Source organism: Dissoconium aciculare, assembly GCF_010015565.1.
Source record: "Dissoconium aciculare CBS 342.82 unplaced genomic scaffold K489scaffold_1, whole genome shotgun sequence".
In the NCBI taxonomy this organism is placed as follows: Eukaryota; Fungi; Ascomycota; class Dothideomycetes; order Mycosphaerellales; family Dissoconiaceae; genus Dissoconium; species Dissoconium aciculare.
Genome location: NW_022984951.1, coordinates 1,820,882 through 1,845,252, shown reverse-complemented (window position 1 = coordinate 1,845,252; position 24,371 = coordinate 1,820,882). Strand labels below are relative to the sequence as shown.

Below are 24,371 nucleotides of genomic sequence, written 5' to 3'. Positions count from 1 at the left end.
TAACGTCCTCTGTCGGGAAAACCTCGGCGCGTGCCGAAACGATGTTCTCCCATCTGCGGCACCTTGGAAGTTGTCCACTTGTCCACGGACAGCACCAACATTTTCTATCTTTCTGACTTAGCATGCACTGTGTCATGGCTGGGAACGCTCACACTGCCGACGCCGACATTAACATGAGACGGCAGATACGATCGCCGAAGTGATGGACCCAGCAAAAAGTTTACGTGCTCCGCAATTTCCACTGCATGACACTCCTCGTGTGTGGTTTCTGACAAATGCGAACTGCCCGATTGGCGTGTCTTTGAGTAGAGCCTTACTAGCTCATGGAGATTTCGTGGTAGCTGGGGTTTGGCCTCGTCATTCCGAAGAAGGCTGTCCGAATGAAACCGGAACGCAGCAGTTCATGACCGAACTCAATAATCTACTATCGACGTATGTAGACGACGACTCCGATGATGCTCGAAGCAACGATGGTAGCCAGGAGTCTGCATCATGCTTGGATGCTTGTGCTACCTGGAAAGATCATCTTTGTGTGGTTCCTTTGGACGTACGAATCAAAGCGCAATGCCAGTCTGCAGTTGCTGAGGCGGTTCGCTGCTTTCGCCAAATCGACATACTATTTTGCAACAGTTCCGAAGTCGTCCTGGGCACAGTGGAGGAATTGTCTCAAGACACCAGAACGATGAGCCTAGCCCGTGATCAATTCGAGACCAATTTCTTTGGGAACATCAACATGATCAAAGCCTCACTACCAATCATGCGCGAGACACAGTGTAGCCATATAATCCTGCTGACTGCCATCACCGGACATATCGGGACGCCTGGCCTCAGCATGTACTGTGCTAGCCAATGGGCCATTGAGGGGTGGTGCGATTCTCTTGCCTACGAGATCGCCCCGTTTAATATCAAGATGACCATAGTGCAGCCTAATCTGGAGGTCAATGTCCTGACTAATCGAGTCACATCTGCGCCGCCGATGGAATGTTATACCGAGGAAGTCAATCCTGCGCCTCTCTCAAGAAACATTCTTTCTCTGCTACTCGATAGAATTGAAGGATCTGAGGAGCCAACAGCGGGTGATCAGCTGCACTCTGCAGAGGTGAAGAGTGTGTATCCAGATCTCGGACAGGCAATGAAAGAAGCCTTAGTTGCCGAGACAGTCTATGCTGTAACAGCCATAGGGGGACATGATAATCCCCCGGCTCGGCACATAGTTGGCCACGAAGCGATTGCATCGGTGAAAGCAAAGTTGAAAACCGTCAACGAGGAGCTCGAAGAGTTTGTCGAATGTAGTTGTGCCGTTGATCTGAGGCATGCTGGGATCCTCGACTGACGTTTTGGGGTACAGAACTGAAAGCGTGTTCCTAGCAAAGTGGCGAGAATTTACATGCCCGCCTGCATGGTACAGTCGCAATTTGAAAGATCCGCCCATCATCCGAACATCCGGACAACCCTTGTGGTGGATGGCGTCAACAGAGTCCCCTAACCATGCTTCCCCGCAAAATGGCACGTGGACACGAGCCATTCTTGAGACTGATCCCAGGACCTTATATCACTTGCAATTGATGGGAACGCGCGCATATATGATAGTGTCTCTGAAAATGCTTAGAACCTTAATTCGAATTGACGTCTGCGCATGGTTCAGACGAGACAACACTGTTCCAGAGATCGATCTAGTATTCCAACACCACTCCTGCCGCAGCAAAGCGGAGCCAGCATCCGTTCCGACATGAAGTCGGCATCCAGCACAAGAGCAACAGCGGCAAATTCGAAGAAAGTCCGTACCGACCAGGATCACGATATTTCGCTTGCTGGTAAGGTATATAAGCGAGCCTGTGATTGTTGTCGCAAGCGTAAGGTGCGATGCGATGGATCGGAGCCCTGCGGACCTTGCCACAAGGCGAGCATACGCTGTGCATATCTACAACCAGCGAAGAAGAAAGGACCGAAGGGTCTTCGGAGCGCCAAGGTCCTTCATGCTCTGCGGCGCATCGACAGCAACATTTCTGACAGTCCAACAAGCCCGCTGAGCCCGCGACAGCCTGCGTTTAGAGATTGGAGCTGGAGTGGAACTGCTGTCCCAAGTACTCTAGCACCTGATGCCAATACTGTGATAAGCACTTCAACTTCGCAGTCGCACCTGCAAGCCGCGAATTTGATGGGTGAGGGTGCGAACGGGCTGGTTTCGACGGCTAGCCCGCAACATCCGGCATTGCAATCGCGAAGTATGGATATCGATCGGACATGGCTTCTGGCCCAGCAAAACGCTTCTGTACCGTCGGAAACTGATCTGGGAACACTATATCCGGCGCCGATGGCCAGAAGTCGATCGAAGGCATACTTGTTTACTGCCGATGTGTTTCGCCCATATGTTGATTTGTTCTTCGAGCATATGTTTGTTATAATGCCCGTATTAGACAGAGCACGGTTATTCAACCCCTGGTCCGAATCAACCGAAAGGCTGACCACCGTATCATACTGTTTGTTGTGTGCTCTGAGCGCGGCAACAATCGTCCAGCTTGATGACTCTATCGTGCACTTGCCCGCCACACATCCAGAGACATGCTCAGATGCATTATTTGTGGAGGAATGCCTCAGAATACGCTCGACCCTGGATTTTATCGAGGACACAACAACTACAGGAGTTCTAACGTCATTCTTCCTTTTCTCATACTACGGCAATATCGAGCGGCATACAAAGGCATGGCATTACTTGCAAGAGAGTATAACTATGGCAGAAAACCTCAACATGGACGATGAAAGATCATATGAGCAGCTCGATCCTGCGGAAGCACAATGGCGACGACGATTATACTGGTTGCTGTTCATCACCGAACGCGCGTATGCAGTACAGAGACGAAAACATGCGCGCCTGCACACCTCCATAGGCATGCCGGCCGTGTTCGAAAGCGACAACCCAAAGTTGCTTCACGGACTTGTGAAGCTGGCCGATCTATTCAGCGCGGTCGATGAAGCATTCGTGCAAGCTTGGCGTGGCTCGAGAAGGACAAGCCTTTGCAACGAGAATTGGCTTGCGCGCACGCAGAAGAGGCTGGATGCGACGACAACGGACGTCATACCAATCGGGTTGACAGAGACGCAGCATCTTGACATTGCCATCACACGAGAATGGCTTCATGTGCTCGCCTGGCAGATGGGTGTCAGCAATGGTTTGATATGGACTGAAGGCGAGGGCAGCATGAGGCTCGACTATCCCGTGGAGCTGGCAAAGAATGTTGTCGAAATCACGTCTGGTGCGACACCTCTTGCCATAGATAGTCATGGCATTGGAATGGTAAGTTTCTCCGAGCATGTGGATACCTCGGGGCTGATGATGTTGGCAGGAACAAAAGATCTCCGATATTGCGGGCTGCCTCGCAGATGTGCTACGATGCACGGGCGATATGTCCTCATCGTTCTCCAATGGCAAAAAGTATCTTACGATATTGCTCGAGCGATTGTCCAACATACGAGGGAAAGAGTCTCGATATTTGAAGCCTTTGCTGTCGAGGATGGACCATGCGCTGGCCAGTGAAGTAATTTCGAACACTTCACTGCTTGAGGATGATCAGCTTCAAGCAATGCTCGAGGCTGATGCACCGGCATCACCCCTGGTGGCGTATTCGAACCGGCTACGACCTTCTATCCAGAAGTCAATTGGCATGCTGCGGACGCTCTCCATGAGCGGTACCATTTGCATACCAGATCTCCCGATTCTTGAAGATTGGACAACACAACGGATCGGGAGTGAACTCTATGGCCGGGACAATACGAGCACTCTAATATCTGGGTTTCGTGTGCAATAATAACATGGAGACACTTGTGCCGGGCCTGAAGAGCACTGAGTCTCCAAGATCCGCCAGATTAACGGATGAAATGGACGGCAAGTCTGCAAAATCATTTGAGAAATCTTCAGTCCCAAGATGAACAATGAAGCGGAGCAGAGTGGGGGATGATACACATCGCAACGCGTGTGGTCTGCGTCGTCAAAGAGAAAGCCCCTTTCCTGCTTGTTCTCTGTCGACAGCTTGTTCATCTGCTTCTTCGTGCTTCTTTAAAGTTCAACAAACACTCGATTCCGTTAATGTTCCAGTGCATCAAGTTTGCCGTCGACATTGCCCTGCTCCGGGCGCTACTTGTAGCCTGCGGAGAGAGAAACCATATAGCGGCGCGATCCGCTAATGATTAGCCTGGTTGCAGCACGAGTTACATATCTAAACTCTGAAGGACAATGGCGCCAACATGATAATCACACTGGACGATGTCGCAACTGTGGACAAAAGTTCATAGACAGAGTCATGCCCCATTGACTGTTACTCTCAGCCCGGAGAGTTCGGCGATAACCCTCGGCCGTGGGCGAACGGTAGGCACATTCCGGAAATTCCAGGCTTGCGGAGGCGTGGGAGGCTCGGCCTCTCGGTTTGCGATGGGCGTGGCGGCGGGACCCTGATAAATACGCCGGACTATTTGTTACCAGATAACGCATGTATATCAGGAAAGGTCCGGTGCCGCCAGCACCGAGGGGAAAAATTGACTGGCCCCAATCTCAGAAATTTATCATTCGTCGACTCACTTCCCACTGTCTCCGATTTAATGACAGATTAAATGCATATCCGCCGTCGACAGATTTCTGCGACTTTCCGGCCACATTGTCCGTTCCGAGGTTCTCTCTCCACCACCCCGTCAAGATCCTGCATAATAGCTGCCGAGAAGATTGTCAAGCGTACTATCCGGCGAATTTATTCCAGATCTGGTTTTCGTTAACGACCATCACATTTGCGCAGCCAGAACGCGCAGAAGAAAGTGGCGAGAAACACCCGCGTCCATCACATGCAAGACGGGCGGCTTCTCTTCATTGATGCGTACGATTCTTTCTCAAACTCCATTATCGCGCTACTTCGGCGGGAACTTGCAGTAACTGTTGAAAGCATCAAAATCGACGATGCTCGCTTTGTCCTCAACGACAAAGCTTTCAGCAAGTTCCTTGATGGCTTCGACGCGGTTGTTGCGGGGCCCGGTCCCGGACATCCTTCGAACGCCAATGACATCGGGCTGATCAGAAAATTGTGGACTCAACCTCCAGATCATGTTATACCTGTTCTTGGGATCTGCCTCGGATTTCAGAGCTTGTGTCTGATGCACGGCGCTCAGGTGGTGCGGCTTAAACAGCCTAGACACGGCATTGTGAACAGCATCTCACACTGCGGCCAGGACATCTTCGCTAAGGCTGGCGAAGTGGTCGCGACTCAGTATCACTCCCTACATGTTCGATTATCGGATAATGAGGACGGGCATTTGAATGAGTGTCTTTGGACGCCTTCTCAGGATGGTAGCATCATTCCGCTTGCGTGGGATTGTGCAGACTCTACCAATGGAAACGTTTTGATGGCCGTCAGACACAAGGATCAGCCATTTTGGGGGTTTCAGTATCATCCGGAATCCATAAGTACCAACAGTGAGGGACACAGCATTATTCGGAACTGGTGGGCCATTGCGTGGGAATGGCGCTCTGGTCAATCTCGCAGAGACTCGGGTCTTTCGCTGTGCTTGCCGGCGCCGCTTGATTCAGTTGGAGCACTCAATGAGCCGGCGCTTGGACAAAATTTCAGAAGCCGAAAAATTTCGTGGTCAACTCTTCTGCCATCGAGCGTGCCGGATGTTGCAGATGTGGTCGAGCGATTACAAGCACAGTCTTTGTGTAAGGAACCGATCATACTTGAATCTGGCCTACGAGATGCGCGACCCTTAAACCCTGAGACGGGGAGGTACAGCATCATTTGCTGCCCAGAAGCTTCCTCTATACAATTATGTTACTCTACCTCGGATCGCACGCTGAGCATCCGCAGAGATGGCAAGCTTGAAAATGTGCCTGATTCTTGCACTAATGATGCTTTCGAGCAGGTTGATGAATACAACAGAGCCTACTCGAATCTTGAAGGGCCGCTGGACGTTCCCTTCTGGGGTGGCTTTGTTGGATATGTCTCGTACGAGAGCGGTCTAGAAACTATCGACGTTACGCCTCCCGCGACGAACAAGGCGGGCAGACCTGACTTCTGGTTCGTATTTGTTGAGCGTAGCCTCGTCTTTGATCATTGCAGCGGCATGATCTACATTCAATCTCTTAAGGCCCACGATGATGTATGGCTTGACTCTGCGAAGAAATGTCTTAATTCTGTGCACCGCAAATTTTGGATACCAGTGTCGACAAGTGTTCGCCAGCAATCCGAAGGCAGACTCACCGCCGGTCCTCAGCAGTTGCAATATTGTCAAAAGGTCCATGACTGTCAAGAAAAGTTGCGCGCTGGAGAGTCTTACGAACTGTGTTTGACTGACCAGTCGGTAATCACAAATACGCTTCGACCATGGAATTTATATCGGCAACTACGAAAACAGAATCCGGCTCCGTTTGGAGCCTATATCCGTTTGTCATCAAACCACCATGGAGGACTCTCGCTGCTTAGCAGTAGCCCAGAACGCTTTCTCTCGTGGTCTCGATCGGGCAGTTGTCAATTTCGGCCGATCAAAGGCACCGTCCGCAAATCACCCAACACTACTCGTGAACAAGCAGAGGCTGTATTAAATTCGACCAAAGAGCAAGCGGAAAACCTCATGATCGTTGATCTTATTCGGCACGATCTGAGCGGTGTTAAAGGGTAAGCAGGTCCAGTGAACCTTTTCTTCGTGGCGTACCAACTGATTATTATCCAGAGTTGATAATGTTCGTGTGCCAAAGCTCATGTCTGTAGAGGAGTATGAGACGGTCTACCAGCTCGTGTCCGTCATCGAAGGAGAACTCAATGAGCGAAACTCTGGCACAGCAGTCTTAGCTGCCTCACTTCCTCCTGGCTCGATGACTGGCGCTCCGAAGAAGCGTTCGTGCGAAATTCTTAAGGAAATTGAACAGTACAAGCCACGAGGCCCATATAGTGGTGTCATGGGATACTTCGACGTCGGCGGCGGCGGAGACTTCTCAGTCATCATCCGCTCGGCATATCAGTGGGATGATGGAGGTAGTGACTGGCACATCGGAGCTGGCGGTGCCGTCACGGTCCTCAGTTCAGCAGAGGGTGAATGGCAAGAGATGCTCACTAAACGGGACAGCTTGCTGCCCACATTTCTTCAGTAAATTAAATCAGTCACAACAATCTGCTTCTCAAATAGCTATACAGATTTAGAACAGATCTTGAATACGATCATCAGTGATGGAAACCCACCAAGTCCGAAGCCTTCACAGCACCACATAGCCAAGATGACCTTTCGAAACGCCGCACTAAGCATGACCATCATCCCATTTACATTCCAGGCGATATCGAGTTTATGAGAAGCGCCAAATGAGCAGAATCAGGACAACCAGACCTAATGCGCCAAATGGTCCGTACTGCTTCAGTAATAATTCCCAATTGATTTTCACCGCCGCTCTTTTGTATTTCGCCGAGTCTTCCCTTAGCCTTGAACTCATGTCGCCCATCTTCTCCAGACTATCTCCACGGTATAGCAAGTCCTCGATGTTCTTTGTCATGACCTGTGTCACATCTTTCAGCTCGTCGTTTAGCCGGTCAAGATTGCCGGTCGCACGCGAGTCCTGGTATGTCTTTTTGGTGCGCTCGATGAAGCGATCGAATTCGGAGTATGCGTAAGGTCGGAGCTGAGGGTCGAGGTAATCGTTGCGCTTATAAGAGGTCTGGAATTCGGCGCGCACGTCTTCAAGGTACGTCAGTGCTAATTTTCGAGGATATGATCGTTCTGTGATGGCGAGATAGGCGACTGAATCGTTAAGGACATAGCTAAATGAGAGTATCGCTGTCAGAACTTCCTGCGTATGATGCGCGAGCAACGGCTAGAAGCGTAAGGTGCTTACTGTATTGAATGTTTCGAAGACTCTATGGATGCGCGAGGCTCCGAGTTGGGCGTTAGCTTCTTGATGATGCTGCGAACGTTTTGTTTCAAATCGCCCAGTTCCTGCATCTGCCGATCATCCACCGAGGCGACGAGCACAAGGCCTATACACGAAGTCAGTTCTTCTGCAAGCTATACACTTCGCGCGTCCGAGACCTACCATCGAGCCGAACAATTTGGGTGGAAATGATCATGTTTGTCCTCCGCGGGAGTATTTCCTGTGCAAAAGCGATGTCTCGTCTCTCGAATAGTGTCACTCGAACGATGTATATTTCTGCTGCCAACGCTATCGGCCCTGGAGGAGTGACGATTTCTGGTGCCTGAAGCTATTGACTGTCGCAAAGGATGACGTGGAGTTTGCAACGACTTTTGAAAGTTATGCCGGCGAGATTCATCATAATAATTTCTCCAGGCGCATGAATTGCTGAACCCTGCAGTTATTTGACTTCCGTTGGATTGTACGCCAATACTTGCTACAATCGTGAACAACGTCGAGATAAACGGCGGAACCAGGTGAATTAAGTGTGAAATTGTGTGGTGACCGTTCAAAAGCCAATGTTCATAAGGTTTCGCTCGCATCTACGGAAGTGTTGGCTATGTATACCGCCCAACAACGTGACGCGCCATACTCAAAGTGACGCGGCAACAAGAAACCTTGGAGACATGTGCCAAAAGGAACACCCCTCTGAACTGAACATAGGAAACATGACCACCTGGGCACACATAAGCGACTTTCAGGCTGCAGTTGACATCCAAATTCTCCCCTCTTCAGGGCGTCAGTGCCGACCGTCACTCGAAACAGCTCATGACCAGCGATAATCATAAATGGCGTCGACCGAGAAACGCTGGTTGACTGCTCCGAATTCGAGATTAAGCAAATCCGATCTTTGTGTAAGTGCATAGCGCTTTGGCGAGAGCAATGACCTAGGATTCCAGCTCAATCTACAGAACAGACAATTCTTCGCAAGGAAGCGGCCTGGGAGACACTGCCTCTCGAAACGCGACAGAGGATTTACGCTCTGCTTCCAGCGTCCTCCGACAACATTACCACCCACGATGCCAACCTCCATCCTTTGAAAACGACCTACAAGCGCTTCATCGAGGTTGCCCTTCGAAAGTGGCAAGATGATCTCGTGAACGGCCGGCAATCAAAAAAATGGCGAGAAGAAGCCATGCAGGCCAGTCAAGATCATGCCGACGGAAAATGGAATGATCTCAGCTCCGTACAGCGGCAACAATATTGGGCAGATGGATCAAAGGTCCCTTCCGTCATAGGCGTTGATAATCCTGCTGAGACTCCAGACGACAAGAACTTCCGCCAACAGGACACGATAATGGACGATGATCATACGGCCATTGAGGCACGGGAGTGAGTTGGGGCGAGGCATGCCAGTAGGGTGCTCAGGTGCAAGTTATTACCTACCTAGGTAGGCATTGCTGAATTTAAGGGCTGAGCGGAGGAAAAGCTCCAAGCTGGCGGTACAATGACGCGGGAAAGAGCCCTTGGATGCTCGTTTTGAACCTTTGGAATATTTGTTCACGCCACGACGATGCGCTTTCTGTAATAAACCGATATGGCACCGCCATCAATACAACATCGTCGCACGCACAATCTACTGTTAATCTCCAAATTGCTCAACCAACGCGATGCAGCATCGCCTTTCACGTTGGTTCTCGATAGCCTTGAGCAATCGGCGAGGCCGCTATTAGTCGAACAGATCAAGCGCGCGAATGTAAGAGAGCAGTAAATTTGGCAACTCATTCGCAGCTACAGTGCCGACACATCTTCTGACCTTGTGATAAGGCGGCGAAAGTTTCAGTGATTTTCGTGTCGTTTGAAACACTCCGAAAACCTCACGCCGTCGAGCATTTTGTCGAGGCTTGGAAACAGACCCCGCAAGCATGGCAGAAAAATTTAAACGCTCTCGTGAAGAGTGCTCAGACTCAGAGTAAGCGACCTAGCTTACCCTTCTCCGCGATACCATCTTGAGGTCTCATGGCATACAGGGGTATCATTGATTTTCGATAACATCAATGCACTGAGTGCTGCCGTGAACATAAACTTGCCGGGCCTGCTCTCGAGTTTCATAGCACCGACTATCTCGCTCACAGCTGTGTGTCACCTCGATGTATCACCGTTGGTCAATGGTGATAGGACAGTCGATGCATATTCTCCGTCTCCCTTGACGCTACTGAGATATCTGGCGACAACTGTGATTACAGTGCACTCGTTACACCACATTCTCGTCGCGAAAGCTGCACGAGAAAGAAGCCACCCTGAGCCTGTTCATGGGCTTGAAGAAGGCCTTGATGGTGTTGTGCAAGGTCTGGGGGCTAACGACACTGATGGCGTGGTCCTCGAGCTGGAATACCGTCGGCGCAGTGGACGTGGAGTGCGTGCATGGTACGTTCTCCCGCTAGGCACCAGCAAACAAAAGATTGGGCCTGTCGATTCAGGCATATCGCGGGAGCAGATAATCCTCCTCGAGGACCATCCAGCGTATCGTTCCAACCAGACATCAGCGGAGGATGCTTCATCCAATGATGACCCAGCTGGTGTCACTTTCGAACTTGGACTTACGCAGAAGCAACGAGCCGACCGCGAAGGAGTCGTCTTGCCATATTTCGATGCCCAAAAGGGCGGAGGTGAGGGAGGGAGAATACTGTACGACATGGGTGAAGTTGACGATTTTGATGAAGAAGAGGATGAGATATGAGTGTCGCTAAGGGGAAAATTGAGGATGCACTCTTGAAAAGTTTGACAAAGCAATACGAGCTCAAACGACAACAGGCAGCGTGTGCAGGAAAGCATTTTCCTGCTTTGGCATTATTATAATATATTGCTCATCGTTGAAGTTGCAAGGCCGAAATTGGAACCAGAGATCAAACCCTCCAATAAAGAAAGTCCACGGGTCGGGTTCGTCGGTCCCCATGGTATGGTTAACCCTAGCCGGCCCTGGAGCTTCACTGTCGAACGATGACTCAGCAAGCAGCCGCCTCTGACATTGCCCGCAGGTGCAGGTCGTCTCGAATTTGCTGGCTTCTGAGCACGCGAGTAATGACTTGTGTAGTTTTCCTAGACTTGTCATCGTATTTCGCCTGACCAAAAATGGACCGCGAGAAATACCGCCGGGATGATCGTCGAGACGATCGTAGGGACGATCGCAGGCGTCGAGAGGACGATAGAGACCACAAACCACGGCAAGGTTCGCATTTTCTCTCGATAACGAGAATTCCCGCAGCGACTGACAAGAATCCAGATCGCGATCGGTCTCGCTCCCCCCCTCGATACGATCGTCGCGATGATCGTCGACGGGATCGTTCGCTACCCAGAGAGCCGACATCTCGTGGAAATCGCTCACAGACACACATGCCACACGATGCCGACAGTCAACGCAGTCGCGAACCTCCTACAGGGCCTAATGCTTCGCGCAGACCGACAGAAAGGCCACCGGTTCGCGACACGAGAGACTTGAAGCCTGCTTTATCGCACACACGTGGACCCATCAACGGGAAAGGCGCACGCTCCCTGGGTGCTCGCTTGGAACAAGCCGAAGACGAGGACGACGAGGCGTACATGGCTCGGATAATGGGCTTCAAGGACTTCCGCACTACGAAAAATACGCAAGTCCCGGGCAACGACAAGAACTATGCCGTGTTCAAGGCAAAGAAGAGCGAATACAGGCAATACATGAACAGAGTGGGCGGATTCAACAGACCACTCTCTCCATCAAGGACGTGAAAAGGACCGCGGTTCGAATTCTTATGAGCTTTAGCGAGGAGTTAGGAGTTTTTATCCGGATTTGAGATACCCGTCGTATCACGAGAGCGACGCGCGCCAACGAGATGTAGTTGCGCGCTGTACAACATTGTTTGTGTGAATTTGGAACGAATATCATGGTGTTTCACACTTTGGTGCTATGAAGCCGTACTTCTTCGTTCAACTGCTTCTGAAGACGCCTCACTGGAGATCAAGACCTGCCACCATCAACGAACCAGCTCTGCATGCTGTTTCGGATCATCGTGGATTCAGACCGCTCGCGCATTGATGATTCGCTTGTCATGAAGTGCTGGGCATTAGACCTTGATACTAGGCAGTCCTCCATTTATCCTCTCTCCATCGCGTGTCTGAATCTACATATTCAGTTTTCCATTAATATTTGGCGATTCATCGCTGCAGTACAACAGAAAGGACATGGAGAAACATACGTGGTCCGTGCACATGCCCAGGACCTTCTGGATAATGACGATTCGTGGACAGGTAATACCACCCTTGGAACGCAGGATTTCCATGGAGACACGGACACAGCCTCTGCATTCGAAAACAGGCCTTTCACTTCGTACTCACGTGAAGCGGCCTTGCTGCGAGCAGGGGGCGTCACGTCGCCTCTGACGCAGCCATGGAATTGATATTTGTTCCTCAACAAGGTGACGGGTCCCCTAAGCGCAAGCGCCCTGTCAAAGCATGCGGTTTCTGTCGCAGCCGAAAGGTATATTTACATACATAACCTAAGCATTCCAAGGTCCATATTGATTCGCTGAGACCAATAGAAACGGTGTCTTCATGCCGCCACCACGACTGAAGAACAAGATGAATCAGACAATGCTCACGCCGAACAGGTTAGCAACGATAGTGAACAAAATCGTCAACCCTTGACGATGGCGAAACGTCGCTTCGTTAGCGATCTGAAACCAGAGGCGACCTTCGTTCCACGACATCATCCTTCCCGACAAGTCAGTGCACCTCAGAATGAAGATATTGGCGTGTGGGTAGACAAGCGCGAATGGGATGCGCTTGTCCGTCAGAAGATTGACAGCGCCGCGGGAACCTCTATCGACAAGGCTCCTTGCACAGAAGACAAGCCAAGTCCTGCCGTCATTGAGCCTTTGATCGCTATTTACTTCTCCAGGATCCATCCAATTTTGCCTTTGCTCGACGAAGCTGAATTCCGACGGGAGTTTACCAACAATACTGTGGCTGAACCTTTAGTCCATGCGATGTGTCTGGTCGCTGCCAAAGATGCTGCTGCAGAGCCTCATATGCAATTGAGTGGCAGCGTTAGCGTGCTGATCTCACGTGAATTCTGTAGCAGACTCCATGCCACCATCATGGCAGCTACGCGAGTACCTATCAAATACGAAAAGATTGCCTTAATTCGCATTCTGGCCCTGTTATCTTTACATGACGAAGGACCAGATGGCGCCGAGGAGGCCTCTTTGTGTCTCACCCAGGCACTACACCATGTTCAAACCTTGGGTTGGCACTTAGGCCAGCATAACGGCATAGGTTCTGAAGATGGCCTGACTACCAAGCGAATCTTCTGGTGTCTTTGGAGTCTTGATCGAGTCAGTGGTTGCATTCGCGGCCGGCCCATCATGATGAGCGACGTAGATATCGCTATCGAGCCGTTTGAGCCTGGCGAAAGCGGGTTCTGTGCGTTTGAAGTATGGTTGTACCTCTGTCGCCTACTCAATCAGATCATCGGCTACTACAGACCTGGAAACCCTTCGACCGTGACTGGCTGGGAGGAAGGATTCCCCAGCTTTGAGGCTGCAGTCGACCATGGTCACGGCTGGAACCTCCCCCGACATACACTTGCCACCCTTCACCTGTTCTACCTCCTGCTTGCCGTGCTCTCACACCGCTCGCGCAGCATAAAATATGCGCCCCGTGCCTCATCCTCGTACGTTCGGCAGAGCCTGTGCGCGATCGAGATCAATCGGATGATGGGCTCATATCTGCTCACAGAGTTACATCCACTACCTATACTTCCATACGCTATTTCACTTGCTTTGTCAGTATCATATCAGCATCTTCGGCAGTCTCGGTTGCACCATCAACAGGAAGATGCACGATCTGACTTCCGTGACGGTTGTCAGATCATACAGAAATTACGACGGGCGTGGTCATCAGCCGACACCATCGCAGCACTTTCCAAAACCGTCCTTGAGCGGCTCGAAAAGGCCACGGACCTGTCCTCTTTCAGCATTGGTCGCGAGCTTCGGATGAGTAGTCCGACCATTTGCACAGCTTCGATGGACAAGCCGGATACACTGATCGACCAACGGACAGGTGCTGAGCTACAGGAGGCACAGAGCGGTGTTGGCATCCATGACTCGGCGATAGCAACGGGCAACTCATCATCCTCGACAGTCATGGGCCCTGACACATCTGGAGCGTTGTTCGATGGCATGGATGATATATTCGAGACTTACCTCGACTTAAACAATCCGCTCAACCTGGATGACTTTTCGTTCATGGATGACGTCGGGTCAATCGACTGGACTCGACTGCCACATTGACATCTGCAAGACATCGTTCGGTTAAAGACGAAGTTTGCTCGGACGTATCAAACTTTGAGCTGTATTCATCGGTCCAGCCGAAAGCGAAGCTCTTTCCTGCACCACAACGACATCTCCACAAGGTAATTCAAGCAGGAACTATCTCACAAGATGCCCAGCTCGTTGTAGTGAGCCGTCCGGCGGCATTCAGCGAGCACTATGAAGCTATCCAAGAGCTCGGCTTGAACGCGCTCTGCACACTTCCGTATCCCTTTCCAGTGGTCAGTTTCCATGAAGAGCTACAATTGAGATGAACAGTATGCGGAATAGATGCCCGTGTCACTCACCTGCGGACACCGTCTTCCCAACGCCACACTGCCGGAGCGCATGTAGCAAATCTTTGCCGCAGCACAGGCCGCATTCGTACAATTTGGACTTAACACACTACTCTTGCCCTGCAGAGTGTTGAATCTAGAGACCAAGGAATGATCCTTCTCCATTGCTTCTGTAACGGCATGCCAGAAAGTAGCGTTCAATGGATCTGAAGCTGGCCACCCAGCAGCATATCCATACGTCTCCCTGGCTGAGTACTCATACTTGAACGTCGGGCCTTCGGTGCTTAGATTGCGGAATGCGTTGACATCGGAGTAGAAGGTGTGCGAGTCGTAGATATCGAAAGATCCGGTGTCGACTTCGTACATACGGAAGCCGCTGTTCAAATTATTCAGCGGTGTGATCGAAGGGCCAATATAGCCCACATTGAGCGCAGTGTCCCGGGTCTGTTTGGTGCCCTGCTCAGAGAAAGAATCAGTGGGACGACTTCAAAGCAACACATCGAAAACAGAAACTCACGTTGTTTGCGTAGTACAGCATGAATTGATCCTCGTGAGTGTGACCGAAGAAGATGTTGGCAATCACGTGCGGCGAGTACCGCTCAACAATCTGGTAGAACAAATTGGTCGGGTTGGGTAGAGGATTAGACCCATCCCATCCCGAGAGAACATGTGCAAATAGCCATACGCGCTCGCCATTGTCCTCGGCAGCCTGCAATTCATCAATCACAAACTCGAACGACCCACTAACGTCTGGGTTGCTCGTATTGATGAAGTTGAGGAAGTTGGACCGATACCAGAAATCGCTGTTGAAGGTGATCATACGCAGACCGTACTGATTTTTGATACTGTAGGCGCCATAGTGGAGTCTCGCCTGCTTGGCAGTATCGTCGTCGATCCAGCCTTCGTGCTTCCATAGAGCTGTGACGTGTTCATAATTCCAGCTCATCTGCTCACCCAAAGGGCCAGGGAGAGAGTGCGGCGCATTAATCGCTTCGGGATTAGTATCATGGTTGCCGAGCACGGGGAACACAGGGCCAGTCAGATACTTTTTGAACATGTAGAAGATGGAATCTTCCGCATACTCGACGTATGCACGACTCAGCTGGCTCTGAGGATCATGACTAACCAAGTCGCCTGTGTAGATGGTCCACGCCAAAGGGTCCTCGGGAGATGTGCCTGTCAAAGGACCGACCGCCTGCAATGCCGCGAGGGCAAGATCATAGGGGGAATCGCATTTGAAGTACCCATATGGCGGAGCACCGAAGCTGATCTGTCCGATTGGCAAGTTGGAGTTGGGATTGTTGGATCGACAACATAGGCCGGAAGTGCAATTGCCTTCGGATCCGACTTTGAAGCGCGGGTCCAGATGTAAATCACTCATGTGCAAGACTTTCACCCGCTTGCCGCTCGCTTTGGGAATACGAGCGGTAGCATTGGCTGGCTTCGGTTTTGGGAACAGGTTAGTCGTATTGAGTGGCGCCGTGGAAGGTGCTCCGCAAAAGGAAGTAGAAAGGGAGCTGCAGATATACTGGCCATCGAGCCCGCTCACACTTGCAAAAGCAAGGATCTGTGTCCAGATGGCGCCGAAAGTTGAAGCATTGAAGTCCTCTTCACAGGTAGCGTCCGAATGGAATTTCATCTTCTTGCACAGGCTGACCATCGCATCAGGAACCAGGCTAGGCGCCAGCTGCGCAGCAGTCTTGCCAACTGCTAAGGCCGCGATGCATTTGGAGCAATTATTGGCGAAATAAGGGCTGTCGATGATATCCTGCACTTGTTGAATGACATTGCTGACGACTGCTTCCTGGGCGCTCTGAGTCAAGTTCACACTTGGACGAGGAAGATAGAGCGGGTCATTGCTGTGATCAGGGATCGAGTCTGGATTTGTGAGGTTGAGGGGCCATGTATGATTGGTGACTACATCGCGAATCTTTGGCTGTGGTTCTTGGCCCGTTGGGACTATATGAGAAGTTCAGATCGCGTCACGCCGAGACATCCCGCTGTTGCAAAGGGAACGTAGTACCTGGGTAGTAGGATGAGAACACCGAGGTTGGATATCCGCTGGGCGCAACGAACGAGTAAACTCCGGGGAGATGCGCATTGGCGAAGACCAGCTGCGGCATCAGCAGCGGTGAAATCGCCATGACGCGGACGAATGCTGGAGAGAAAGACATCTTGGATCTCTGAAATGGCTAGTCTTCACGGTCAGAGAACGGATGCTTCACAGAATCCCGGTCCGAACCACAGGACGAAAATCGATCATGGACTGGCCTTAAACCTTCGTATGAATTGACTTCTATGTACATCTTCCGCTATCTATGCAAGGTGCGAGATTTCCATACCTAGATTCCATGAATTAGACGACCAGGCTACGAAGCCATGCCACTCTCGGCGACATTGGTTCGAGTCCGGGATCGGCTTCACAGGAATCGACAGACATTTCGAAGCAGAGATTTCGGATGCGTCATCGTATCCGCGAAGAAGGAAGCAAGATTTGATCACTGGTGATACTGTTGAAGCGAGCGAGCATCGCCAAATCCATGTATGAAATCTCTCCAATGGCACCCCCGAGGTCCTCGCACGTGCGATTGATGGAGTGAGAGTGACATTTTTCAAGCTTGCGGCCGTCGCTTCCGTCCGATCCAGTGAAACCTCCGATTCCCTCCATGGCTCACGGGCCCGGAGATAAACAGCAGCTTCAGTATTTTTATCTCCGAGCCCTTCGTCATCCGTCCGTGTAGATTTGTTCTCGAGCTTACCGTCGCTCAGCGAGACTACTTAATATCAACTTATTCCTCCCATCATCATTTTGCATTCAGTCTAATTCCCGTTGGCTTTGTCAATGCGATACGTGGTTTCTGGTTGACCTTTGCAAGTGTTTCGAAAGAAGGCTCAACATGTTGCTACTTAAGCATAGTCGCCTTGCTGCATTCGCGACGCGTCCTCATGTTGCGCGCACTGATCTGCGCCGGGCTTCGCGGATCGCCGTTCCTTTTCAACAGCCAGCCTTCCCGGTAGAAGAATCCTGTCCGTCTCCGACATGTCCATGTCGCGAGTCACCCACCGGCCTCGACATCGACCGTGAGACCATGCTCAATGGGTCCATCGGAACATATGCCGAGCAGGTGCTTATAGCAACGGGTCGGAGTGACTGGAAGAGTCGCATCGAGGAGGACGAAGACGCGGTTTTACTACAACAGATGAAAGGGTTGCTCGGACGAGGGGGAAAATACAGTGATGTGCGTCAGAAGCTACGACGGCGCGTTGTCGCCTCTGAGGGCGAAGCAATTCAAACCTCTGTTCTCGATTCTAGTGTGCTGATCCGGGTATTTAGCCTTATCACAATGTGCTCCTCACACATTCATCGTTTCCATCCGCCAGTAAACCGTCCAAGAGCAAAAATAATCTCACGCTTCCAGTGAATATTGACAAATCCGAAACTTCCCAGGTCGCCGTATCACATCCAGCGTCTGCATATCTGGTACCAAGCTTTCAATATGTGCCTGCCATTCCTACCGATGCCGACAGTGTTGACGCTTTCGTTCGAGCCTTCATCCTTCCGCAAAAGCTCCATCATGCACACGAGCGCCTTTCACGCGAAGAGCAAAACATTCTGCGACGCGAGGATGAGAAGCAGCGGCAATTCGTCGGCGTCCGCCCAGTCCAAGAAATACTCGTGCTGATCTGTGGACACGGTGGACGGGATGAGCGATGTGGGATCTACGGTCCCCTCTTGCAAGCAGAGTTTGAGGATCAACTGCAGCGGCAGAATATCTCTCTGTTGGAGGAATCGCCTAAAGCTGAAAATGTGGAGGCAGCAGAAAGCCATGTGACAGCCTCGGAGCTCACCGCGCGTGTCGGTCTGATCAGCCACATCGGCGGGCACAAGTTCGCCGGAAATGTCATCATCTATATTCCGCCGACTTTTTCGCAAAATGCTCTGGCAGGCAAAGGCATCTGGTACGGACGTGTCGGACCCGAACAGGTCGAGGGTGTTGTCGCCAAGACCATTCTTGAGGGCAAAGTCATCAAGGATCTGTTCCGAGGCGGCATTGACCAGAGCGGTGATCCCTTACGGCTATAATGGAAGTGATTTTGGAGGTGTCAGCTTCGTCCCTGCGCGTAAGGTTCATCGGGAGCGAATGGACAAGACATTGCAAGGGGGTCATGGCCGCACCACATTTCAATCCGTGGTGTAATCGGCCAGATCGAAGTCCATTCCACGTGCCAAGGCCAAAGCGTAGTCCCACGTTACGTACAAGCCGACACGGAATTTGCCCCCGGGTTCGAGCGGATCGCTGCTGCCGAGACCACCGGCTCGGACCAGAAGCCGAAGACTCGTCAAGGTGGCGATTTGCTTAGAAATGTCGATGCCCGCCCGTATATCGTCCGGGAGGATCGCGTGCAGGATGGCCAGTAAACGATCCAATGTAAAACTAGACGCAGCAAGGAGGTGGCGCGGTATCTTTCTGATTTGCCCCGGACGGCCACCACCAGATCGAGCAGTCCCGCCACCTTTCTTGCGTCTCTTACGCTCTGTCGTCTTCATGAAATAGGTCTCGTCCAGACGGGCAGGATTGAAGGATGCAAGATAGCCTGCAATGAGCAGCCATTTCGCATAGTACGGAAGTGCATGCGATCTAGGACCCTGAGTGGTCGAAATGACATCGGTATGTGCGACAAGAGAATGAAGCAGTACGCTTTCCTCCTGGAACAGCCGACGCTGGGCCACAAGTAAGCGGCTGAAGTCCCGGGTCCCAAACTCACCCCTGACGATTGGTGCTGCAAAGGCGGGCCAGAGCTTGTGACAGGCTGAACGGAACGCTGTCACGTCACGAGCGGCGCTTTCACCAAGCGCATCCCAAACTGCAGTGCAAAATCGAGGCCACAGCCAAGCTTTGTCCTCTTCGTGACTGTGTTCGTCATAGTCAGCCGGTGGGTCCGGGAAGATGTCCAGGGGTTGTCGTGACAAAATTTGTATCGATTGAGCTCGTGTGTACGGGGGGAAACGTAAATGCGGCACTCCAGTCTGGTGGAGTAGACCCGGAGGCGGATGGTTCATAGTTAGAACGACGACAAGTTGAGGAACCTTTGAGACATCAGTCGTCAGTCAATTATCCCGATCAAACAGGTCGAACCACTCACATTTTCCGCTAGTCGTGCTAATGCTGGGATTAGAGTCGGCGGTGTTTCTCGTTGCTGGTCGATGTCATCAAATACTAAGATGAATTTCTTCTCGTCGGCAAGTAAGCGCTGTATGTGTACCGCTAAAGAGCCGAGATTCTCGCATTTAGTGTTATATGCTCTTGTCGCTGCACGATTGCCATCTTCGTTCGATGACAAGGATTGATGCACATCACTAATGGTCCGTTCCAGGAGATGCCTTCCAGTCACGCATTCGCGACTGCGAATGATAGCGTTTGGAACGCCGATGCGCTCGAGATAGGAAGTGATGATGCTGGTCTTACCAGTGGCTGTGGAGCCGTAGATGACAATCGCGGGATTACTCGCAAACCGTGGCTATTCCGGATTAGAAAAACGTCCGTGGATGTAGTGATGTGGTGGGCGATGACTAGCAGCCAATAGCCATGACACTCACTGAAAGTAGCGCGGTCAGTTGTCGAATTTGAGGCTCGCGGCCGGGCCATTGCTCACAGAGCGCAGTCACGAGCTCGTCAGGTGGCAGTAGGAGACCCATCGGAATGTAATGGAGATCTCGGCAATGTGTTCTTTAAGAAGTGAAGCAACGATTGGCGAGCGCTTGGCTGCCTCTCAAGTTTCGGAGAGGTCGGTGGAGAGGGCAGTTGCAGCGAGGTGCATTAATCGGCGTGAACAGAGTTGGAGTGCTGATGAGTTCCGTATCACGTGTCTGCCCAAGAGCAACCACATCAATATGGATCGACGATTTGATTCCTGTCGCGTATCTCTGCACATAAGAAGAGAAAGTCTTGCACTTGCACTCGGACAGGTTGACATGCGATATTGTTTTCATGCACGCACAAGATCTTTGATAAATGCAGGAAGCGGCGCCGCGCGCGTGTGAGAACGGGGAAGACGTGTCGAGGATTGCGTTCTCGCGCGTGGCACTAATTCACACCTGCACCATTGAATTGCCAACCGTGGAATTGGGCGGGCGCTCGCGCCGAAGCTCTCCAGGGCTGGTGGAGTTCCTTAACACTGGCCTGTTGTGCTAGTGCGTGCCCTTTGCTTGCTGATCGACAAAAATTTACAACATATCTCTATCTTGTTCGTCGACGAGTAAAGGATCCAGGTCTCTTTCGACGTACAAGTGATTCCCATCCGGCCGAATAGCCCAAGGAACTTGTTATTGATTCAATACCACATCAATCACAAATGATGCGCGCCAGCAATAGCTCCTAAGCAAACGCTCGGGAAAGAGGAAATCTGACTGCGCAAAGGGGCTCTTGCTCCTATTGTGACTTCATTTCTACTTTAGGAAGAAGTGAATTATTGCGCCAGAGGAAGTGGGAGTTTCACTGCACTCCAGGGCTGTGTTCCGCGCCTGTGTCACACCAAATTACCCACCTACCAAGGTTGCAGGTGTTCGATTGCTTGTTCAATTCACCTGCCTGTGGTTGGATCATCGGCTTCACCGGAGTCATCAATACACCTGCATCTTACCTAGCCATAGTTACTGCCCAGACAAGTGAAGCTGCGGTTCATTGGTGGTGAATTGCCAGCCAGCCAGCCATGCCTGCCTCAATATTGGCCCATCTTCGTTCCTTTTTCGTACCTGCCTCGTCACCACCTCCGCCGCCGCCGCAACAACAACAACAGCCACAGTCAGCCGGACAACCAGCATGGAGCTTTCATCAATACCTTTTCGGCCTCTTTGGTCTTAACAATTTGTTTCGACACGCAAAACTTCGGCTTCAATACTTCTTTCATCGCCTCTACATCGCCGCCATGGGTTTCCGTCGTGATTCCGCTATTGGACACGATGCTGCCGCCGACTCGCAACGTCACATGGTTCACCTGAAGACCAAGGAGGAATGCCGACTTGGCAATGAGACAATTCAAGTCTGGACCGTCGAGCTGCCTAGCAAGTACGCCGAAGGAATTCTACGGTATCAAACTTCCCAACATTTCCCCCATGTCGAGTCGTGTTGGCCAGAACTGACCGAGTGACAGTGTCGTCAAAGAAGCCATCCCTTCACAGGATGCTATCGACTTGCAACATCTACGGCGCTTCGCCAAGCCAAAATTTTTACCAAAACATGTCGTCACTGCGCCCAATGTTCTGAAACCCCCTTCTGCGGTTCCACAAGCTTGGAGCTCAAAGCTCACTTCAGTCACCCAAGCACCTTCCAGCTCCACATGGGAGTGGTCAAGTACGAATCGACCTCGTAGCAACTCTCGGCCACAAACTCTGCACCTCCTGATATGCCCTTTGCGTTACGTTGACGCCAAGGATTTGGAATCCCTGCTTCTACAACATCCGCCATTTTGCTCTTCGGCAGAGGCATGGGAATATCCGCTTGAGATCAAGGAGATCACTGTCCCTTTACTGGCTCCAACCACCGTTGAAAAGGCAGCCCTCTGGTCAGAATTGTATTGGCCCACGTTCTATCGCAAGACAAATCCGTTTGGAGCCCACCCAAGTGCCATCGCCAAGGCTGAAGATGAGCTTCAATGCCCGACAGGCGACAATTTCAGCGTCGATGAAGCCCTTGAGCTAGCCGAACAGGTCGGAGAAGAAGCCCGCAAACAAGACCTGGGCGTCGGTTCAGGTTGCGTGGTTATGGAACGAGTCGATGGACAGGCTCAGGTTGTGGCTGTGGCGGGTGATGCGAGGTTCAAGCCCCTGGCAAATGCCGATGCCATACAGCCTGAGATTGGGCCTTGCCAGGGCAACATCATGGGCCATGTTGTTATGCGAGTGGTCGGCATGGTTGGGCGGAAACGACTTCGTTGCGCTTCTCAGACACTGACCAAAGCAGCTGCCAAAGCCGAGAGTAATTTTACCAAAGGAGGCCTCGAGCATGACGTTGCTGCTCGCGATGCATTCTTCCTGGATACGCCCGTACTACCAATCGAGCAGGAATACTTTGCGAAGGACAACCTCAAGCCGGATGGGTATTTGTCACTCAAGCTCGAAGTCTTCCTCACTCACGAACCATGCATGATGTGCTGTATGGCATTGGTCCACAGTCGAGTTGGACGAGTTATCTTCAAGCATCGAATGCCCAAGACGGGAGGATTAACTGCCGAGGTGTTTAGCAACGACAGCGGACCGGTTGGCCTTGGTTACGGACTTTGCTGGCGCAAGGAACTCAATTGGCAGTTCATGTGCTGGGAATACATCACAAAGAACCAGGAGGGAACCGTTGCCAGGACGCCTGCTGTTAGGCGAGGCAGCCGCAGAGGTTCTTCCGAGAAGTACACCATTGCAGAAGACATCCAAGCTACCAGTGGTGCTAACGTTACTGTGAGTAGCTTTGCGAGCATCCATGTGTAGCACACAAGGCTTGCACATATGAGCTGGCAGAGTATCGATTATGAGATTATGATTTCCACGACGATTACGGCGGAAAAGTGTATGCCAGTGCTGCCGACGACATCAGGCGCGGATATGAATGTACAGATTAAGTGGACAGCATCTTTGGCCGTTCAGTCACGACGGAGGGCTGCCTCATGTACAAATATGGCGCAAAATGTGCATCCTAATCTCGACATGTATCATATTGTGGAATTCACGAAAAGCAAACCCATATTTGTGATCTCAATGTTGGCGAAACTCCATTCGTTTGTGGTCTCAACCAAGCCGCCCATTGCAGAACAGCCATAGTACATCGTTGAAGCCTTGAAGTGGTCAAGTAATTCGTCCTGTTGGATACGCAAATGTTGGATACAAATTTAAGCTACTGTCGTCGATCATGGAAATTTCAGCAATGTTCTACTCGAACCAAAGTGGTCCGCCTGGTTTCCCTGGCGGCGTCTCTTTTCTTCTTCCTCTCTCGCATCATCTTCTTAAATCCAAACTCCACCCGCGGCCGCCCACAATACTCCGCCATGGTCGTTTGGCCGTAGAACCCCACCAGAGCCGAGTCGTTCTCGACGTAGCGTTTCGAGTCCGCCCACGCACGTAACGCCGCGAGGTAGTGCGCTTCGGAGGGATAGCCGCGATAAGATATCGTCGGCACTGTGGCTGGATCAGCGATAGTACCGCGCCGCGAGTTTTGAGGGTCTGATGCCGTAGGCGATCTGGCACAAGGCGTACGTTCGCCGTCGCCATAGAGGGAAGCGTCGACTTGAGATAATGATTCCGATGGCGCAATGCTGTGGTCATCCGAGAGGAGATGTCGTCGTTCGGTTTCAATAGAATGTCGGGAGACTCGCGTCGGGCTTGTCTGATCTTCTGTGGCGCGATTGCCACCGCTTGTGCTTGAGGTCGCCATTTGCAAATGATGCCTTTATTTCGTTGTAGAGTAATCCTCAGATTCGGAGTCCCACCGGGTCAGATCTCGGAATGGAATACAGAGGATTAGCTCTCCTCTCGAGGTTTGGGCCCTTTCAGGAGTAAAATCGAGCGTTGTGGCGAGACATCTGGTGACGATCACTGCCCGCGTCCAGAACTACCTAGGTAAGCGCGGAACGTGGCACATCCCACCAACATCCACGGACGGCGGCAACATTCACGTGAAAGGCGACTCCATTTTTGTGGTCCCTACCGATTTGCGAGTCTGGCATGCGGGCTGTTCAAGCTTCGCGCGGCCCGGATGTCGATGCATGTCACGGTCGCGATGTTGCGCCTTTTCAATGACATTATTAGGTACTTCACACTCAGACAATTACCGAGCGTGTCAGTACGTCACGACGTAGATAGGATTCACGGCG

At 51.5% G+C, this 24,371-nt stretch overlaps 13 protein-coding genes across 13 annotated transcripts; 9 read left to right on the top strand and 4 right to left on the bottom strand.

Moving 5' to 3' along the window:
• Nucleotides 1-202: 202 nt before the first annotated feature.
• Nucleotides 203-1,333, top strand: K489DRAFT_311497 (NAD(P)-binding protein; the record flags this gene model as incomplete). The annotated part of the gene is made up of 2 exons (XM_033600787.1): nucleotides 203-374; nucleotides 441-1,333. 2 exons carry the CDS (start codon nucleotides 203-205, stop codon nucleotides 1,331-1,333), a joined length of 1,065 nt encoding a protein of 354 aa, XP_033464584.1.
• A 396-nt stretch (nucleotides 1,334-1,729) lies between these two features.
• K489DRAFT_309645 (uncharacterized protein) lies at nucleotides 1,730-3,806 on the top strand (the record flags this gene model as incomplete). The annotated part of the gene is made up of 2 exons (XM_033600647.1): nucleotides 1,730-3,295; nucleotides 3,345-3,806. 2 exons carry the CDS (start codon nucleotides 1,730-1,732, stop codon nucleotides 3,804-3,806), a joined length of 2,028 nt encoding a protein of 675 aa, XP_033464583.1.
• A 1,024-nt stretch (nucleotides 3,807-4,830) lies between these two features.
• On the top strand, nucleotides 4,831-7,126 carry K489DRAFT_406226 (para-aminobenzoate synthase; the record flags this gene model as incomplete). Its single annotated transcript, XM_033607228.1, has 2 exons — nucleotides 4,831-6,653; nucleotides 6,709-7,126. The coding sequence occupies 2 exons, from the start codon at nucleotides 4,831-4,833 to the stop codon at nucleotides 7,124-7,126; spliced, it is 2,241 nt and encodes a 746-aa protein (XP_033464582.1).
• K489DRAFT_397795 (snare-like protein) lies at nucleotides 6,821-8,440 on the bottom strand. Its single transcript, XM_033606916.1, has 3 exons — nucleotides 8,057-8,440; nucleotides 7,859-8,000; nucleotides 6,821-7,784 (listed from the first exon to the last, which is right to left on the bottom strand). Exons 1-3 carry the CDS (start codon nucleotides 8,088-8,090, stop codon nucleotides 7,316-7,318), a joined length of 645 nt encoding a protein of 214 aa, XP_033464581.1. The 5' UTR covers nucleotides 8,091-8,440; the 3' UTR covers nucleotides 6,821-7,315.
• Nucleotides 8,441-8,447: 7 nt separating this feature from the next.
• K489DRAFT_375657 (uncharacterized protein) lies at nucleotides 8,448-9,608 on the top strand. The gene is made up of 2 exons (XM_033603733.1): nucleotides 8,448-8,787; nucleotides 8,850-9,608. Exons 1-2 carry the CDS (start codon nucleotides 8,722-8,724, stop codon nucleotides 9,267-9,269), a joined length of 486 nt encoding a protein of 161 aa, XP_033464580.1. The 5' UTR covers nucleotides 8,448-8,721; the 3' UTR covers nucleotides 9,270-9,608.
• K489DRAFT_375656 (uncharacterized protein) lies at nucleotides 9,446-10,790 on the top strand. The gene is made up of 3 exons (XM_033603732.1): nucleotides 9,446-9,629; nucleotides 9,701-9,845; nucleotides 9,904-10,790. Exons 1-3 carry the CDS (start codon nucleotides 9,471-9,473, stop codon nucleotides 10,611-10,613), a joined length of 1,014 nt encoding a protein of 337 aa, XP_033464579.1. The 5' UTR covers nucleotides 9,446-9,470; the 3' UTR covers nucleotides 10,614-10,790.
• Nucleotides 10,791-11,440: 650 nt separating this feature from the next.
• On the top strand, nucleotides 11,441-11,620 carry K489DRAFT_292988 (uncharacterized protein; the record flags this gene model as incomplete). Its single annotated transcript, XM_033600240.1, has 1 exon — nucleotides 11,441-11,620. A coding segment is annotated over one exon (180 nt), but the record flags the coding sequence as incomplete, so codon positions are not given.
• A 935-nt stretch (nucleotides 11,621-12,555) lies between these two features.
• On the top strand, nucleotides 12,556-14,199 carry K489DRAFT_366674 (uncharacterized protein; the record flags this gene model as incomplete). Its single annotated transcript, XM_033602796.1, has 1 exon — nucleotides 12,556-14,199. The coding sequence occupies one exon, from the start codon at nucleotides 12,556-12,558 to the stop codon at nucleotides 14,197-14,199; it is 1,644 nt and encodes a 547-aa protein (XP_033464577.1).
• Nucleotides 14,200-14,395: 196 nt separating this feature from the next.
• K489DRAFT_310361 (sphingomyelin phosphodiesteras-like protein) lies at nucleotides 14,396-16,636 on the bottom strand (the record flags this gene model as incomplete). Its single annotated transcript, XM_033600696.1, has 4 exons — nucleotides 14,396-14,449; nucleotides 14,526-14,969; nucleotides 15,031-16,472; nucleotides 16,537-16,636. 4 exons carry the CDS (start codon nucleotides 16,634-16,636, stop codon nucleotides 14,396-14,398), a joined length of 2,040 nt encoding a protein of 679 aa, XP_033464576.1.
• A 417-nt stretch (nucleotides 16,637-17,053) lies between these two features.
• Nucleotides 17,054-18,597, top strand: K489DRAFT_386112 (Sucraseferredoxin-like protein; the record flags this gene model as incomplete). The annotated part of the gene is made up of 3 exons (XM_033606196.1): nucleotides 17,054-17,095; nucleotides 17,516-17,752; nucleotides 17,908-18,597. The coding sequence occupies 3 exons, from the start codon at nucleotides 17,054-17,056 to the stop codon at nucleotides 18,595-18,597; spliced, it is 969 nt and encodes a 322-aa protein (XP_033464575.1).
• A 99-nt stretch (nucleotides 18,598-18,696) lies between these two features.
• On the bottom strand, nucleotides 18,697-20,211 carry K489DRAFT_309726 (uncharacterized protein; the record flags this gene model as incomplete). Its single annotated transcript, XM_033600653.1, has 3 exons — nucleotides 18,697-19,602; nucleotides 19,659-20,033; nucleotides 20,113-20,211. The coding sequence occupies 3 exons, from the start codon at nucleotides 20,209-20,211 to the stop codon at nucleotides 18,697-18,699; spliced, it is 1,380 nt and encodes a 459-aa protein (XP_033464574.1).
• An 814-nt stretch (nucleotides 20,212-21,025) lies between these two features.
• K489DRAFT_20020 (uncharacterized protein) lies at nucleotides 21,026-23,284 on the top strand. The gene is made up of 2 exons (XM_033599593.1): nucleotides 21,026-21,601; nucleotides 21,666-23,284. Exons 1-2 carry the CDS (start codon nucleotides 21,225-21,227, stop codon nucleotides 22,990-22,992), a joined length of 1,704 nt encoding a protein of 567 aa, XP_033464573.1. The 5' UTR covers nucleotides 21,026-21,224; the 3' UTR covers nucleotides 22,993-23,284.
• K489DRAFT_375646 (uncharacterized protein) lies at nucleotides 23,254-24,233 on the bottom strand. Its single transcript, XM_033603731.1, has one exon. The coding sequence runs from the start codon at nucleotides 23,930-23,932 to the stop codon at nucleotides 23,420-23,422; it is 513 nt and encodes a 170-aa protein (XP_033464572.1). The 5' UTR covers nucleotides 23,933-24,233; the 3' UTR covers nucleotides 23,254-23,419.
• Between the last annotated feature and the right edge of the window lie 138 nt (nucleotides 24,234-24,371).